The 19,086-nt window shown below is 41.7% G+C and overlaps 1 protein-coding gene across 10 annotated transcripts in view; it reads right to left on the bottom strand.

Annotated features, from left to right (window-relative positions):
- Positions 1 to 5,364: 5,364 nt before the first annotated feature.
- DYNC1I1 (dynein cytoplasmic 1 intermediate chain 1) overlaps positions 5,365 to 19,086 on the bottom strand; it is a 185,288-nt gene continuing 171,566 nt past the window's right edge. For 9 of the 10 annotated variants that reach the window (XM_068210672.1, XM_068210658.1, XM_068210650.1 and 6 more), the window contains one exon: positions 5,365 to 6,320. In XM_068210672.1, the coding sequence (XP_068066773.1) occupies positions 6,210 to 6,320 (111 nt within the window). In that variant the 3' untranslated portion in view covers positions 5,365 to 6,209. Of the gene's footprint in view, positions 6,321 to 15,687; positions 16,084 to 19,086 lie in introns of those variants that run through there. The other variant, XM_068210679.1, reaches the window with a different exon arrangement.

The following is a 19,086-nucleotide window of genomic DNA, read 5'->3' on the forward strand; positions in this document are numbered from 1 at the left end:
CTGCTTTTATACTTCATCCCTCAGATTTGCCTGATACACCATGTCAGGGGTTTCTGTGGAAAGTCAGCAGTTCTGGGAAGATGTCTGAGTGCAGAGCTGCACTTTCTCCCTGATCCAGGAGAGGTAATGCCTGGCCACTGGATGGTCTTCGTTGGCAGCTGCTTCCTCCTGGCTCATTCTGGAGAGGGACACCCAGGCTGCACCCAGCAGAGCACATCCCTCTGCTGCCTGACACTGAACCCCAGTGCTGCTGGGGCTTTGCAGCCAGGCACGGAAGAGGAATTAGAGCTGGGTTATTGTAGGGCTTGCACAACTACTTGGCTCGTGTGATAAAGACCATTCATTGCTTGTGTTCCACGAAACCAATTTCTCTGCCTCCTGGTTCCCTCTCGTTCCCAGGCCTGGCAGCATATTTATGACTTGTTCTTTATTCTGGGGATGAAGGGCAAAACTCCCATCCCAGGAACAAAGCTCAGGCACAGCTCTCCTATGGCAGATCCATCTCAGAAGGCCACAGACTTCATCTTCTCTGAGCAGGGCTGGACTGACACCCCCACCCCACCCATGGTGGCCTTTCCCTTTGCCATTAACTTTCCTGGAGGATTGTTTTCTTCTTCTGCCCATCTCTTCAGGGTCAGTAGACAGCAGAGGTAGGGGCAGAAGTGTTGAAGAGCCAGTGCCTGCTTTGTTAATATGCAGCTGAGTTCAAAACATTCCAAATTGTGCTGCAGCTCTGCCCAGAGATCTTGGAGAAGATCTGTGCCCACAGTCGGCTTCCTCCAGACACAAAAGGATGCATTCCTGCTCTGAAAAGCTTGCAGGCCAAGGAATTGTCAGATTGCCTTGCAAACAAACAAAATGCCCTGAGGACAATGTTTGTCCTCTCTTGGTTTCTGGGTGAGTTATGCAAATGGATAAAAAATAACCTCACTTGCTTCCTGCACTCCAGCTAACTCCCTGTTACAGCACTTTTAGAAAAAAGAAATGGCCAAATACTGGTGATGTTACCTGTCAGACTGAGAGTGGGGCAGGAGTGTCCCCGAAGCAGGTACCCTGTGTTTGTGTTTCTCAGTCCAGCAGAAGCCAGGAGATGCTTTTCTGCCTGGTCCCCAGAGAATGGGTTGGGTTTAAGCTGACTTAATATTGACACTTTGCAGGGATGCTTTTGTGAGCAAACATACCACAGGCTTCAAAAATAAATTGGGCAGATTTTTCTAAACCTGCTAAAAATACAAAACCTGACAAGCGGCTCTGCATCATCTTAGGAAGGGACAGCCTGCTTGGAATGACCCTGCCTTAGCCTCTATGTGCGCATACACGTCACACTGTTTGCTGCTGAGATCCTCTCCAGTGGTACAGGGATATCAGGAATCTTCCAGCTTTGCTGTTTAAACCCTGCTGTGAAACTCAGACTCTGTTTTTGTTTAAATATTTGCAGTTTTTTGCATAAGCTAGAAGGCGATTTCCAGAGCTAGTGGTCATTTGTCAGTTATTTAATGGCTGAGAATATACAAATCTCAAGACGTTTGTATTTTAAGTGTCTCCAGAGACCTTCAAACACATCAAATAACACAGAAGCAGCCTGGGATGAAGTGGTTTCTTTAATGCCACGTGCCATGTGGTGGTTCTGCTTTCTGCATGGTTGGCAGCGGGTAACTCAGGCTGTGAGACTGGGCAGCCTCCCCTAGTGCTGAACACGGGATGCCATCAAAGTGTCTGTTGCCCTTCAGAGAGATGACATTTCAGGTGTAGTAATGATTTTAACTTCTTCTTGCGCTGTTCCTCATCACACCAGGAAGCAGTACTATTGCTTGCAAGATTCATTCCAGCTGCTGTACTTACATTGCCTGGCCTTCCTCACACCCCAGGCTGTGCAGACACTGTGTACCAGACATGGTGGTGTTACTTCAGAAGTATCTTTGCTTATGACTTTGAAGGAGAACCGGTCCTGTGAGCTTCCCAAGGACAGGTGGCTACTCTATAGCACCCTTAGGCACTGAGTCCTGCCTTAGGAGAGTGTCCTTTGTCACTGGCCAATGGAGACCATCCCACTCCATGTGGGATGCCATTTTGATCTGTGAGGGGTTTCCAGTCTTCTGCCCTGCATGCTTTTTATCTACAGTTGCTAAAACTCTTTGGAGCTTTTTCTACCTGTCTTCTGTGAAAGAACCTATTCCTAGTTGTTTCCATAGCCCTAGAGATGCAGGTTCTCATTTGTAGTTTGAGATGATATTCCAGGGCGTGGCAGGGGCTCTGATGTTTTCAGAAGTAGCAAAAGTTTGGGGCATTGATTTTGAGACTCAGGACGAAACACCTTCCATCTTGGAAAATTTCTTATGGAGCACATGCTGAGTACCCTGTGGAAAAAGCTGCAGCTCTTGAACCATTGCAACCCAGCGCCATTTGTCCCACCTGCTTTTTCTCTTTGAAGTAATAAGCTACAGGTGATTCTGTGGAGTCTACTCTTAGCAGCAAAGACTTGCTCTGACAGCCTTTCCATGGAGATATTTGTGGTGTTCCCAGACTTCAGAGGTAGCTTATGTCACTTCCACCTTTCAAAGATCCACTTGGTCCATGTGCTGTTAGTTTCACGATGGACCTGGCATTCCAGCCCCATGCTCAGTTTTGTGCATCCTGGTGAAATTCCAGGTCGGCCAGTGCTGTGCATGTGTTCTTTCTGTATACCCTGGCTATCATCTTTCTCTGTTACCACAGGGTCTCTTGACCAAAGTACGTGTCATAAAGGTGAAGAATCCTGCTTCACCTTTCAGCTAATGCCTCCAGCTGTCACCCCCAGTGCCACCTGTCATGTCTCCCCATGTCCTTTCACAGCTCTTTTCAGAACAAATCCTATGTCCCTGGCCACATCATTCCTCTGCCTCTTGCCTGTGCTGGCATAGCTCTGATCCTTGGCACTGAAATCAAGGGAGAGTCTAGACTTTCCTTCAACCAGTATAGGAGAGTTGTCCCTTCCTCATGTACCTCACAGTCCTGTCCTCCATGCTAAACCTCAATTTACCTCTTCTTGCCACTTGCCTACTTCTGCTTTAGTTGGGTTTGCTTTTTCTGACCTCTGTGGTTCAGATGTGCTCTCCAGCTCAGTCTGAGCACATAGTTTGTCCTTCACAGAAAGCTCACTTGCAATGGCCCTAAAAGAGCCAGGCTGTCTTCTGACCCATTCCACACCTAGAGCAGTCATGGCAGCATCCTGGCAGTGCTAGAGCATAGGACATAACCCTTTATGTTCTTCCTTCTGTTCTCTGGATGTTTGTAGGCAAAAGAGACAGGAGAAGATTATTTATTTTTGCTCAAATTAAAGGATAATTTTGTATTTATTTCTCTACTGGGCAGATTCTGAGTACCATCTTGTCATATGGGCTGTTTTAGAAAGCCAGTGAAATGCAGCTATTTGTTTAGCAGCAGGAAAATCAAACAAGTAAGAACTATGGGAGATTTCTGGAAGGGCAGCAACAAGGGCAGGTGAGAAACTCCACTGCAGGATAATCATGAGCAGCAGAAGGGAAGTAAATGCTTCTTGTTCTTGGGTGCTTTTCCATCTACTTCAGCTGTGTGAAATGGATCTTTCACGTTATTGCTCTGCATATATTAACCTGGTGATTTCTGTGGAAATTCAGATCTTTTCCTTGTTCCCTCAGTGTACACTGTTGAACACCACACATCAAAAAAAAAAGGAAAGAAAAATTTCAAAAATGAGCTTTGGTCATACTGATTTTCACACAGCAGCAACTGCTGAAGATCCTATGAGGCTGCTCTTAAAACCATTTCAGAAGCTATTAATGCTATAAAGCAGGGAAACTTGGACATGAACATGCACACCCCCACTTAGGTTTCAAAAGCTGAACGGTAATATGGAAAAAGCAGAAGCAAATTTCCCAACTGTTCCCACTGCACTGATTATGATGAATGGGAGACAACATCGGCTGCATGCCCTTCCTGTGTTACACCACAGGCACTCTCAGATGGTGTCCTCACACTTTGCAGTGTGGAGCTACTACACCGGGTGGAAGGGTAGTGGGTTCCCACCTGCACCTCCCATGATGGCAGTACTTTGCTGTGTATTCACCTGTGCATATGTTCCTGGTCTTGTGACCCACTGAGAACCAAGTGTGCCTCCCTCTCTTCCACTATGCACCACATCTGCCTCATCCACGTATACAGACAACACTTACGGTTTCTGAAAACAGGGCAAAACTGGGGAAAAAAACCCAGAGATGATATCTGAACTGCTCCTTTACAGTCATTTCACGTGGCTATTTGTTAGTATTCACCTTTAAGCTACAGAAGTGCTGCAAGAGCTTCACTAGTTCTTCAGGACAACTCCCAAGGCACCCAGGGGAGCAGCAGGAACAAAAAGTTCTCTAACACATGGCTCCAATTTCAGGGAACCACCCAAAAATGACTTCTATATCTCTGCTGTGTACTAGGCCTTCTGGGAGAAGATGCTCCCCACAGCCCAGTGGCAGGACACTTCCGTGGGCACTGGGAGGTAGTTGCAAGTTCCACCATGAAGATGAAAATAGTCCGTGCACTCTCACAGGGAGGTGCCTCTAACCACCAAGAAGATAAGGGAAATGCAGCTTTTCCAATGGATTCATTTTCTCAGCCCACTCTGGCTTTAGCAGTGCAGACTTCCCAGTGCTTCTGGAGTGGGCCATAGCCCTGAACATGATCAGATGATGTGTTCATTCCTCAACATGCCTGCCCAAAGATGAGATGTGGCAACAAGATGAGAAACTTAATATACAAGATCTTTCTTGTCAAACTTGCAGTGTTTCTTGCTAAAATGGTTTACCCCCATGCCCTAAATGTGAACCACTGCTAACTCAGATGTCAGAGCTGTCCTCTGGCTCAGCAGAGTGCTGTGACATGGACGTATCGAGCAGCCTCACCACCAACATCCATCTGAGCCACAGCACTCAATGAGACAAATCTGCACTCTGTTTCTTTGCTCAAGCCACAAGAGATTGCCATAAAGGAGCTTGTTCCTCTGTCCCCTGTCCTAACCTGTCTCCCAAGACAGGCTAAGGAGGCCTTGTCTCTCCTATTCCTTTTCTTTCAGCACATGTGGCAGCATGCTGCTGCTCTGTGTGTGCATGTGTGTGCAGGTAAGCATGGAGGGAAAATAAAAATTAGCCCAGAAGCTGACATGTAAAGCTTAGTGCTAGCCCATGGAAGCAGGTTCATTACTGGGCAATCCCAATGGCGAAGGTATCTATTCACAGACCAGCTGCATGAGTTTTCTGTGTGTCAGGGCAGTCACATTTACCCAGTGCCTCACCAGTGACTGATAATGAACATGCTGAGCACTGCTGGCAAAGAAAGATCAACCACACCACAACAGAACAGGCCTGATACATTTTATTGGCATTACTGGTGTCATGCTTGGGAACCACAACCCTTTGTCAGACTATTAGTGTTGACTTGCATGACAAGTATCAGTGACCAACTGTATCTGAAATATAGTTAAAGTGCCTAGAAATAATAGGCATCTTTAAAAAAAAAGGAAAGGGAACTCATTCCATCCACTCAAACCAACCTTTATAGATCTTACATCTTAAGCACAACTGATGTACTGTAATTGTTACGTGGACTTTAATGTAACCTCTACAGCAGCACACAGACAATGCAGTTCTCTCATTATGCACATGCTTTAGGATCGTTTATTTTAATGCTTTCAAATAAATATGTTCCATGCAGCACACCGCAATAAATAAGGAGCAGCAACTTTCGTATAGTACATCCATTCATAATGTAAGTCACCATGTGATACACCACATCTAAAGTCTTTGGCCCAGTCCCATACAGTGAAGCACACCACATCTGCACATAATCATATCTGGCTTCATATGGATTTAATAGGACTATGCCAGAAGGGCAATGTGAGCACAAGTTTAACCAGGGGTTCCTAGGTATTAAATACAGCTACTAAGTAGTTAAAAGGAAACAACTAAACCCATAAAGGGTTGATTTGTCTTTTCTTTCTTACTTTTCAGACAGAAATATAAAGTATGAAAATGCTCTGGATATTTTCAGCCTTGTGTAAAGCAGTGTGATTAATATGGAATGCTTTGAGCAATACTGGCATGTACACTGGCATCAAAAGCCACAGCAAGACTTGACTCTGACACTGAACACTGGCGTACTCGGCGGGAGAAGCTGCTGTTCTGGCGGGCGCTGCTTCTCTCCCTCTATGCCGAGAGCTCCACCGCCCCCTCTTCCTCGCTGTCGGCTCGGTTGGCGCGGATCTCCACCAAGGTCCGGGCAAAGCGCGTCCACTCGTCGTTGTGTGGAACAGCCAGCTGCAGGACAAACCAGCGGAGAATTAATTAAGACACTGGTGGTGCAGGACTGGTTCTCACCCTGGCCCAGAACTGAGGCACCTCCTTTGAGGAGAGCTCCTACCGCAATCAGCACCGCTGTACACAGTGAAGCACCAAGGCAGTGCCTCACCAACCCGCTGGGGGCTGCTACCTGGGAAGTGTGGCCAAGTTCACGTGGCACAACTGGCAGTTTCCTATTCAAGTACCAGCCAGAAGGAGCCTTTAGTCAGTGGCAGAGCAAAAGGCTTTATCTGCTTGATTTTGTAGTGCTGCTGCAAAATCTACCCCTTGGTTAAAATATTTCAGATTTTCCCAACAACAGCAAGGCCTCGATCTCTACAAGTACAAGATTTTGTAGTGCTGCTGCAAAATCTACCCCTTGGTTAAAATATTTCAGATTTTCCCAACAACAGCAAGGCCTCGATCTCTACAAGTACACATATGTATGTTTCACTTTATATACACAAGCTGGCCATTGGCAGTCAGCAAGCCTGTGCCCAAGTGTAATTCTTTGCAGGACCCAGGTCAGTGTGGATAAGGTAACAGAGCTTTTAAAACACTCTGTTGAAACTATTTTCCTGAAGTTCATTAAAGCTCTAAGTAGTAAAATAAATATATTGTGTTATTTTAGTTACCCTCCTCTATGTTAAGGAATTCACAGTTACAAGAAATGCATTACAATGGAAATGTTATACCAATTGGATACTGCATTACTAGTCTGATTTTTTTATATCATCATGCAAGATCCGTTTCCATTTAATACCATTGATGTTTCTAATGAAGAACTCTTGAACATTAGGCTTCAAGAGGGACATGTAATCTAAACAGCTGAACTTCCAGACAAAATGCTTTAGTGCTATGGCAAAATAATACTGCAGTCGTTTCCAGCTGGATCCAATACTGCAATTTCTGGAAGATAATGCAAGCTGGGATTGAGATAATTAAAAAGGAAAAAAAAAAAAACAACAAAATGAAACACCAAAACAAAACAAGCACTTTTCTCAACTTTGTTCTCATTAAGCCAAATTCCAGAAAACAGCAACAAGCATCCACATGATCCATGCAAGTTTTTACTGCCCTCCTGAAGCGCTGTGATCACGTCCTGCATATAATATGAAAGAATAACTGTTTCAAGACATTATGCAGTGCTTGGTACTGAAGAAGGCAACTGTTTTGGAAACTACAGGAAACTATAATAAACTGCTGTCCACCTTAGCAAATGGATGCCTTTGGACTGAAGAATGGGTATAACCATAGCTAATCCAGTCTGTACCTACCCAGTATTCAATCTGAACTGACTTTAATATTTTAATACACCACAAGAAGTGTCAAGCAGATGGTCAGCTAACTGTGTCCATGTGGCACCAGTAGGTCATAGATGCCCATGAGGCATATGACACATTGTACTGGAAAACAGTCAAATTAATCTCTTCTAGTTACATCTTGACTGGATACACAGAATTGGAGACTAAGAAAAGCATCTGTTACATGACCCAGCTGAGGAAAGAGCTTGTGTATATGTCCAAGATTACCTGCTTTTGAAAGCTCCACATACGCTGCTGAAGTGTTAATTGTATGGCCAGGAATTTGTAATACAAGATCTAAACATCTCTGTATCTCACTGGTGATTATCAAGTTTTTTTCAATTATTTTTTGATCTAGCTTTGCCTCTACATCCAGTATTTTGCAGAAAACACAGTGTTTTTTAACACTTCCCATGAATTACACATGTATTATACATATATCAGTGACTGAGTTACATTATGTAGGGCTGGTGTGCAAGTTTGGGGTTTACAAACAGTTTATAGTACAGTTAGCATTAGCCGAGGCTACAGACTGAGAAATGCAACCTGTGAAAAAGCCATCTCAGCCCAGTTAATATAGGCATCGCAGCAGTCTCTGGGTCTTCCCTTCTTTGTCTTCCACTTCTGGCATTTTTCTCCTTTACTTCTCCCAGGAATGGAGAGCAGAGTTACAAGAATGAATCCTTTTAGACAGCTGTCTCTCACGCTCACATACACAGATGTGGAACTGGGATGGCCTATTCTTGAAAGACCACTCCGTTTTTTAAAAATCCTTCAGCAGAAGGAACTGTAGCACCAGAAGAGAGGTCAGTGCATCAGCTCACAAGTACCTGTAGCACATGTTTGGCCACAGCCACACACCTAGACTGGCTTCTGTATAGTAGAAAGGGGCAGTGCAGAGATCCTGATATCAGAGATGGAACCAAAACCAGCCGTGCAACCATCTCCCTGTTACTACTACATCTCATAAAAGATTTCATTTCTTCTGATGTGTACAGCACTACCATTTGTCAAACTCTTGAATGAAATGAGTCTCACTAATTTCAAGTAGAAAAATCTTTAAAGTGGAGCAATATCCTAGGCAAAGGACTTTCTGAATTTAATAAAGCATCACTGCTCCTTGTCTTCTAAAGTTTTTAACAGCATTACATTGTATTAAGTGGCTGAAAAAGAAAATATGCCATTCTAAAGAAAAATATCTAAATATATTTATGACATTGAGATAATTTAATTGCCTTTACTCCACAGCATGGCCACAGACAAATAAAATCAAACTCCAGGCTATTAAAACAACTTGGTAATCTAAAACTTCAAGTGTCTCCCCAGGAATATATGCATTACATGCATTATTTTTAGCTGACAGTGTTAGCAAGGTCTGGGCCATTTCTAGTGACTCAGTTCACAAAGCAATTAATGACTGAAGTCAATACCTTTAGCACAGAGGGAAAGATATACAATGCCCACATGCAACCTAATTCCTTACAACTCCATCTTATTTTACCTTATTTAATCTCATGCACTGCATCATGCTTTCAACAAGGGGCCAATCCTGCTAACAGACTTAGTAGAATAAACCTCTCTAATATAAATTCCTCAGGGATGCAGAGGGAAACCTTGGCAATAATAAAGTCAAAGGAAAAATTGTCTTTTATCCTCCAAACCCCTTCTTTCTGCAAAGGCCCCAATACTAAACCACAATAGTTATACAGGAAAAGACCACAAATAAAAACAGAAGTATCCACAAACTCCAATTCAAATTCTTCTCTGGATTAATGCTCCCCTTCCAGTCATTTTCCATTCAAGCTCCTTCATCTGGGCGCATTGACACCCACAAGTGCTGGAGACCTGGGTCTATCTGTGGGATCTCCCTCTCAGCTTTTCTGCACATATTTTTTCTGCAAACACCATGGCAGAGGTGGAAAAAATGAGAAGATACTCCATGGAGGAAGGGCAGAGGTTTAGAGCTATCTGGGTGTTCCTCACTCATGTGGCAATTTCTCTTTCCACTTCCAGTTACTACAAAGCAGCATGTGTTAACTCTCATGGCATGATGTTGATGCAGGGTAGAAATGTTCACCAAAGCACAATAATTTAATATAATAACTTTTTTGGGTCAGTTTATTTGAATGAACTGATGCTAAGGTATGGAGCAGAACAAGATTGTAAAAGCTATTAAGTGTTTTCCTCTGATCCCTTTACAGTGAAAGGTGAATGCTACCCACACCTCAATTAATTGACTGAATTACTCATGCTGCTTTAGCTTTAACATCACGGTATGTTTAGGTTGCATCAGACATAATTCTAATGAGGAAAACCAGCATTATCTATGAAGAATGGCTGCTAGGATCTTCCTCACAAGCACCCATCCTTGCCTTGCTGATGTGTCACCATTCTACATGATTTCTCCAGTAAACAACCAAACTGTATCTCACAGAGCTCTTGAATATTCTGAAGCTTGTGTTTCTTGGGAGGTCACTCTAGCCAAGCACTTCACTTACCTGTCAGCTTTCCTGGCCTAAAACATGCCCCACTCCCGCCTAGGACTGACCAAGAAGATGGTTTATGTGCATTGGTAGGCATGCGACAGAGTGCCTCGTCACATGGGGCACTCTGAGGCTCACCAGGGAGCACAGGCAGCACCAGGCATGTGAACTTCACCAAAACCAGCCTCCTTCACCTTCTCCTGGAGCCAGAGACTTCCTCTGTGTGCAGATCTTCCAATCCATGCACCAGAGATTTGACAAACACAAGCTGTATTTCTGTGTTTTCCTAGAATTTGTGCAATTAACAACTTCACTGAACACTACTACTCTGAAAACTGTGACAGAACCCAGGAAAAGGAGATGCTCTGACCAGACATCTCTTGATGCTGTCAGAGCTCTGAGTCAATCCCAGCAAGCAGAAAAGGAACAAAAAAACAGAGCCTGAAGATACAAATCAATATCAATTTCAGTTTCAGATAAATTACCACCTTTTAGTACATTTGCTCTTTAAAGTTAGGGAAAAGGAAAGAAAAGGAAAAGGAGAAAAGGAAAGAAGCAGAGAAGGAGAGGAGAAGAGAAGGAGAGGAAGGAGAGATTTTGAGACAAAAGTCCCAAATCTTTGAATGTGCCTTTTAAAGGAATCTATCCTGATGGTTGAAACAAGATATTACAGTATATTTCAAGATTTTTGTATATTTCCCTCCTATCCATCTTTTTTATGGCTGAGAGTGTGTCAGCTGAATTTGTCCAAATCCCTGTATAGCTTTAGTTTCCCTAAAAAAAACACTTTCCGGCCAATGAATTATTCATTGAGGATATTTCACTTTACTTCTGGCTCCTTGCCTTCCCTGAAGCCTCTAAATCTTTGCGATGGGAGAGTGGACAAACTCTTCCTGTCTTCATCCCTCTAAGCTCTTGTCCATCACAGCTCTCCTTTGAGGGCAGTGGGCTCTCCTCAGAAGGAATCAGAATGCAATCTCAGCTGCAGCAGCCACCTCCGCTTCAGAGGAACCACAGTCCTATAAGCTCCAAGGGAGCACAGTCGCCTATGTTGAACCTGTTCCATTTCCTTTTAATGACTGTACCTCATGGGCGTATTTGCCTGTCACTGAGACTCTAGCTCATAACCTGCGGCACTGATCACTGGTGAAATAATTGTGTGATCCCAGTCACTAATTTAGTAGTCACTGTTTTTTAGCTTCACCTACAAGCTCAGAAGCCTCAAAGCAAAAATAGCCATGAGAAGAATCTCCTCAGCTTTATCAGTGACTGTGAGGTTGTTGTGAAGGGGCAAGGTTTTCCAACCAGCACGGCCTGTAATGCTTGTGACGCGCACGTCCCGTGGACACAGGTGTAAGTGGAGAATCTGACAACGAGCTCGGAAGATCTGCAGAGCCTTTGGCTGCAGCCGGCCCGCACCACCCTGGTGCCACACACTGTTTTCAATTACCAGTTTGCAGATGAGCCGGCATGGTGGTCCAAGATACACTCCAAGGGTGATAGCAGCTCCCAGTTCAAAAATCTGTGACCCATTCAAACATTTCGTGGAAGCACAATGCTTTCTTATTTTTGGGTGAAGAACAAGCTTGTTCTGATCTAAATTGATGGCTTTGTTATAGCTACTCACCATACTCCAGAAGGTCAGACATGTTCTGATTTACACACATCTTTCGTTAGTTACATTTGGGTTTGTTGCTGTTTGAAGACAAAAGGTGATCTTATTTTAGACAATTCTGTTTACTTGTCTCTGCTTCCACAGAGCTGTATATGCCATAAAATCTCATATATAGCAGGGAAAATAAAAGCTATGTAAAAATTGATGTTCTAAAATAGCCTGTTGTTATTACAATTTTTTAGAAGGGCAAGTTAAACAAATTTTTAGAAAGGCAAGTTGAAGCCATCTCTTTGAAGAGATAGCTAATTAAAACTTACAAAATACTCAGATTAATCTGAGTTTGTGACAAGTCTGGTGAACTAGTGACTAAAATCTCAGACTTCACGCTAAGTTATTTGTGTATGTGGCTTATCACCATTTTAATATTCCTTCAATTCAATTTAACAGCATCATCAAATAAACATAGCTTCAGGCAAATGTAGTTTCAGTTGTATTTTCTCTGAGCAAAATTTTTTCCAACCTATATTGTCCATATAACTGCTGAAAAGAAATCTGCTGCAAATACTTTGAGCAATAGATTAACATCTGAATGCAGTTATGACATTGTAGGTAAAAGTGTGTTTCATGATGATAAACTATTTGAACTTGATGATTTCTAAAAAGTAGAACAATCACTTGATCTCATTTTCTGGGTAAAAGACAGCACTTGCAGAATGAAGACTGCAAATCTCTACAAACAATAATGAACAATTATAGTTCCTCTTTCAGAACTGATCCTATCTTCTGGAGTTCAACAGATGTTTTGTCAGTATTATTGAGGTGAAAACAGATATGAAAATGTAAATATTAAATATCTTGATACACACATAGAGCAGGCAGGAACACACCTATTCTGGCCCTGGTCTTGCCCCCCAGAATCAATTACAGGCTGCCTCTGATATTTTTCTCAACCTATATGGATATTTTATTTCCTGAAAAAGCCTGTATTTTTTCAGGCAACACCCTATGCCACACACATGGATGGAAACAAAGTGGGAGGTAATATGCAGTGAAATGGCCACCAAAGTAACCAAGAGCACCCTCTCCACATAACTAAAGTACCACTGTGTTTAACTCTTGGGAGAGCCGAGCATCACTGTTAACAATGGATGAAACCACTGGCAGGAACTCAAACCCAACATACTGCATGCAGATGATTTTAATAAGATACAGCGTTTAGACCACAAAGGATACACTCAAGAGTAGCTCTATATATATTTGTTTACTTAATTGAAGGGGTGGAATACCATAGGCAACCTAAATACTGCATTTATTCTATGCACAGCAGTCAGTCTAGTGTCACAGACACAATATACACTACCCTTCTATGAAGTTAATTACTTATCCCTCATCTAGATTAATGTCTGTTGTGATTTATTTCTTTGCAATTCACCAGCAGGGTCTGATTTAACTAGTGCTGCCTTAGTAAAAAAAAAGACAAAATCTTAGCTTGTATCAAAAGCCCCCAGCTTAAACAAAAACTGAATCAATTTTCAGCAAACTCTGACTTTTTTCTTCTAAGGACAATAGTAACTTCTGAATTGTTACACAGCTGATGCCACATTATGTTTTGAATACCAAGCTAACAATAGTGTTATTTTAATAATTTATATGTAATGTGCAAAGATATGCTGTACAAAGGGCCTACATAGGAACTGAACATTTGAATGCTCATTAAGTCTTTTCTAAACTTAGTACTCTTTGTCTGCATCAGTCATCTTGATGCCAGTCTAACAGGAGAACAAAATGAAACATAGCCTACAAATTATACATACATGACACATAATGCATGTTAACAGAACATTAAGACTGCAGACTGTAACACTTCAAAGATAGGAAATGTCAGAGTTAAGACTAACTCCCTCAATTTGAGCATGTTATTAATTTTGTGTTATGGTACTGTCTTTAATCTAAAAAAAAAAAAAAAAAAAGAAGTAAGAAACAACAAAACCTGTGCTAGAAGCAAGGACCAATTATGGAAAACTTCAGCCTGAAGTATTACAACTTGATAGGGCATACAGAAAAGAAAACAAGGAAGTGGGAAGTATCTTTTATTGTAGACAATGTTACAGTTCAACCTCCAAAACCAGAGTTGGCTTAAATTCCCCTGAATTAACCAGAAGGAATGATGTCCAAGCTATCAAACAGATAATGCCTCCCTCAGCTTATTTATCAAAATGCTGCACTTGATATCGACTACAGAGAATAAAACATTCAGTAATCATCAGTCATCCTGAAAGAGTTGACTTCAAATTGAAATTTCAAAAACCTTTATTTCCTTAAATCAACTCTTATTTTTAAAATACTATGGCTGACTACAAGTTTATAGCTTGTTCTTGAGCCCACTGCTTTCACCAGTCATATTGGGAGGAGCCTCTCTTTCGCATCTCCCTCGAGGGATACTTTCAGTGGCAGAGAGTATTGGCCTGTAAGCCCTTGGAAACAAAAGAGGTAATCGGCAGAAAGAGCAGAAAGACCATCTGCCATGCTTGAGGAAAGCTCACAATTTTGCTTCAACAGAGGTGGTGCCCTAAGTAACAAAGTTCTTGCAGTTCCTGCCATTCCACTTCTTCTGTAATGCCATCAATTTACAGGTGGATTGAGAAAAAGAGTGAGGCATGCTGCCTGCCGTTCACCTCCCATGGCGATCTCAGCCCTGCTCCAATTGTCATTTCTCAAAGTCACTGAAAAGTCCTGGAATTTTTTACATGTGTTTCAGGACACAACATTTGGAGCTAAGGCATCAGGATTCCTCCTCTACCAAATTATGTTATCAGTTGTTCTTTCCAATAGCTACTATTTTTTTTTTACTGACAACTACATTGATTGGAAGAATGGGCCCATCGTTCTCACTTGAACTACCAGAGCTTCAGCTTGTGGCACAGCTGCACTGGCAAAGGTGCCTCCCTGGAAGTTCAGCTGAGTGAAGGACTGTTGCCTCAGGGAAGAAATAAATCATACTCAGCTCAGCTTGCTTCCCATCCAGACCAAGCTGGCCATGTCCATGCCATGATTCACACCAGGAAACCTGTCAGAACAGGAACTGTAAAGGACTTCTGCCACAGCTTTCTGGCTCTCCATTGGCAAATGGACTCTCACCATAGCAGCTTATAAACTGCTCAAAGATTTTAATCAGCAGGAGAGTTGCTGCCTTCTTGAGATTCTGTACACATCCCATTATCTGCAAAACCTCACCCATCATGAAATAGCAGTGGGTTTTATTTTGTTGTTTCTTTTTTTTTTCCAATTCCGACACAGATTCTTCCATCACTTTAAGCACTGCAGTATAGATTTCACATTTAAATTAAACACAGAATATAGAATTTTAGCTACAAAATAGGATCTATTAAGGCCCAGAGTTATCCTCAGTTGATATTTTAGCTGTTACTTTCCAAGTCACGAATTAAGTATTTTTTCATATTCAAAGTACAGACCATTCTGCAATCCATAAAGACTGAAAACACAGCTAAGGATTCTCAAAATGAAAACTGCTACTGGATGTGACACGTTGAAACCACAGAAGCCCCCTGAAAAAAATTAATTATAAAAAACAGCTCTTGTCTCAGAAGTGTTTTAACACCACTGTGGTAAGTCATGGATTTCTATGAAATTTGCAAATTGCTGCACACAAACTGAGCTTAAACTAAATTTGATACTTGGCAATTTTCCTCTTCCATACTCTCTTTTACTTAAAGCTATGGATATTTTTCAGTAACATTTCTTTTTACATCAGAAAGGGGGCAAAAAATTTCAGAGAAAATATCACCCAACAGACTATTTAGATATTTAAAATACATACTCTGTGACACAACTAACATGTACTGACTACAGCTGTGCTCCCCCACAGTGTTCCACAATACAGGGACAGCTGAGACCACTGTCTCAGCTACAGCTACCACAGAAAGCCTGGACCCAGATTCTCTTCTCCACTAAGCCTCTTGACAAGCTTTTAGGAGAAGCAGTAACTGAGGAACTACTAGTGAAGCCCGAGCAGTGTCCATGTGGACAGACGTGTGTGTCCAATCTGGGCTTCCCTTTGCTCTTTTTCTCTTGCCCTTTACAGTGCTTCCCAGCTCAGCAGGAAAATACCAGCAGGAAGACTGTCACACACAGTTCTCCCTTCTCCCCCTCCTGCAGGCTGCACTGTGCAGAAAGGGAATGATCTCTTACAGATTTCTCTTCTGCTGCTCTCATCACTTCGTTATCTGAGTGCCTTCCAATAGCGCATTAAGCTACATGATTAACTCCTGTCACATGTGGCTTGTTCTCTCTGATCCTCTCTGCAGGGAGAGGATCTGGGCCTTTGCAAAGGAAAAGGAAACATAAGGCAGCTTTAAAAGTAGTGTGCAAATAAATAAAAAGGACTAGGGCCAGAGTTCTGCTGATTGGTTGACTGGGTTTCTTAAGGTTTTTATTTCATATGATGAGAAGTTGAAAAATTCTTCTAAAAGATATTTGTATCATATTGGAAACTCATGTCTTTTTACCCCGTGAAATTCTCTGGGGAGCTACTAAGCTGTCTCTGGAGAACTGCTGAAATATTTCATCATAAGCAAGTGGAAGCTAAGAATAAAGAATCAACTGAATTTTTAAGATGAACATTTAAAACCTCTATCCTTTCCATCTGTTTTCACTAATACCCATTTAATTTCACTGTCTAACCAACAAATGAGGAAAAAAGGTACTTTCATTAAAAATCTAACACTTTCTCCTTTAATTTTAACAAGTAACATTCAGATAGTAAAATGGGAGTAGAATTTCATGTTCATTTATCTAGAGAGAGAAACAGAAGAAACTGTTGTTGCCAGGAGCAAACAAACATCCGGGCGTGGGCAGGAGAGTGACCCTGTACACCAGGTGTGACCCGCTTCTGCATCACACACAAGCACATCACAAAATCCTGGGGACAGACTCTACTTTGAGAGGGTGTCTGTCCCATCATCTCTACCCACTCTGGGACTTCTGCCTGCTGATAGTTAAAAATATTCTTTTAATTTTTGTCTCAAATACATGGCCAGCTTGCAGTCACATGCACTGGTGGCAGCATGCCCTCAGCTCCACTAGGTCTCCTCCTCTGGCCCCAAGCACTCTGCAAAAACATGGAATATCTATATTGCCACCAGGCTCATGCTTCCCTGGCTTAGTCACACCAAGTTCTTCTGTCCCTTTCTATGGGCTACTGTCCTCTCCCCATAACTCACATCCATATCTCTCTCTGACACATTTCAAGAGTTCTTTTTTAAAATAAAATACTTCTTTAAACATAAGAGAAAGGGATTTTGTGCCCACAGTGCAAGTAGAATATGACCTGGAGGAGATAAATGGGAAAAAAAAAAAAAGGAAAAAGAAATAACAGAAGGCGGATGAGAAGCTGCTTCTTTTACCAAAGGCGCAAAAAGCATTTGCAAAGTTTTGATCTTTTAAACAACACCAGTTTTATGAAGCTGTTTTGTAAGTCTGAAACCCATGACGGGGGAGACTGAGAAGGGCAGAGAGCCAGTGATGCCACATGATACGCAAGAGGTGGCAGAGAAAGGGAAGCACAAGGGCCCAGGCTGGCACTGGAGATAAAGATCTCCAATCCTCAGTAACCAGCCTTGGGTAACTCAGATTAATTAGATCACGGCTCAGTTTTCCCTCTTGAAACATACTTCCCCAATAAAGATTGTTATTAGGAACATAAGCCTCCATTCCAACTTCTTAAAGTACCCAAACAGACTGAAATAACAAGGTAACTCATATCCCTTTCCATTTCTTATCAGACTAATACAACCTCACTGACAAGCAAACAGCCATCAATAGGTGTCTATAGGGAAATTTATACCCAGAGGTATAAACTTATGCATTTCTATGTATGGATGTAGCTAAGACTCATTTTAAACTGTAGAAGTATATAAACACTTGGTTTGAACTTATCAACATAACATTGTTTTTCTACAGAGGAATAAACCAGTGCTTACATAAAGACCTCAAAGCGTTCACAGTAACCTAAAGTAATGAATATTGTAATGAGAAACACAAGTATTTAGGGTGATAATGACTGGACTTTGCTCTACTTAGATCAGCTCACCCCCTATGGAGGCTACCAAAGCTTAAAGATTTTATCACCCTAGTAATCAGCAATGGGTAATGGCCTTCATAAAACACAGTAATTAAATTGACTGATTTCAAACTAGTGCATTTTTTTCATTAGGGAGTTCTTATTTAACCTACTTCAAAAATCTCTTTGTGAATACAGACTGTATCAGTCAAAATTGAAATGATGAGGGATGAGGAGCTTGTTCTGCTCAATATTTCAGGCATTATTCAAGTAAAAAGCTGAAGTTCATAGTATTTTATTTTTTAATCTCTAAATGCTTCCAGTTTTAAAATCTTTCAACTTATAAAACTGGAGAAAAAGAGGAAGCAAATCAAAACCATAGTTCTTTACATTTTCCAACAACTCTTAAGAGATTCTGCTTTGTTAAAACATGTTTTTAAAATTCTCTGAGGCCAGGGTTCCAACCTCCCTAGCAGAAATATCAATGGTGAAATTTAATTATCCTTTATGCCTGGATTGAGCATGTTGTTGTAACTACTGTGACTTACTTAATCTTTGAATATTTTTGAATAAAACTTGGTTGTAAGCACAACCCCTTATTATTGCCCAAATTTGCCCTCATGATATGTGTGTGAGCCATTAATCTGTGTTCCAAGAATACTTGTAACTCAACACAGATTTTAAAATAAAATGTTTTATGGTGAGTCTCAACTCTGCTTTTATAGCAAAAACATTTCCTAACTCAGTATATGCTCTACAGAAGCTTTATGATGGCAAAAGCAAACCTACTGGAAAATCTACCTGGATAATCACATGACACAAAACCTAGGTTCATATTTCTCTCTCTCGGCTACAGCAGTTTTAACTGCATTAAAGAGATGCTGGATATGTGTTTTCTGTACGAAATATACAGTGAAACACAGGGATCACAAGACAGAAGTACAAAGTACAAATGCTTCCCCACTCTAGCTAGAAAAGAAAAGTGACTCAATAGTCATGCCAAAATGTGAGAGCTGGTCACAAATATACTTTTGTTTCTGTCTAGAACCCCAAGAATATCAGAGCAGCTGTTAAAGGCAGCTGAAATCAAAGGAAATCATTTTATAGGCACCAGTGGGATATCCTTACTGTACCACTTCATCCACGTACTTCAGGGCAGTTACCAGCTCCTCCCTCGCTGGTCATGTACTTGAAAATGAGATATGGGTTTAACACCTATGATGGAGCAAATGGGGAAGTACACAAACAACCTAATACAGCAGCC

This window comes from Anomalospiza imberbis, chromosome 1 (assembly GCF_031753505.1).
Source record: "Anomalospiza imberbis isolate Cuckoo-Finch-1a 21T00152 chromosome 1, ASM3175350v1, whole genome shotgun sequence".
Lineage (NCBI taxonomy): Eukaryota > Metazoa > Chordata > Aves > Passeriformes > Viduidae > Anomalospiza > Anomalospiza imberbis.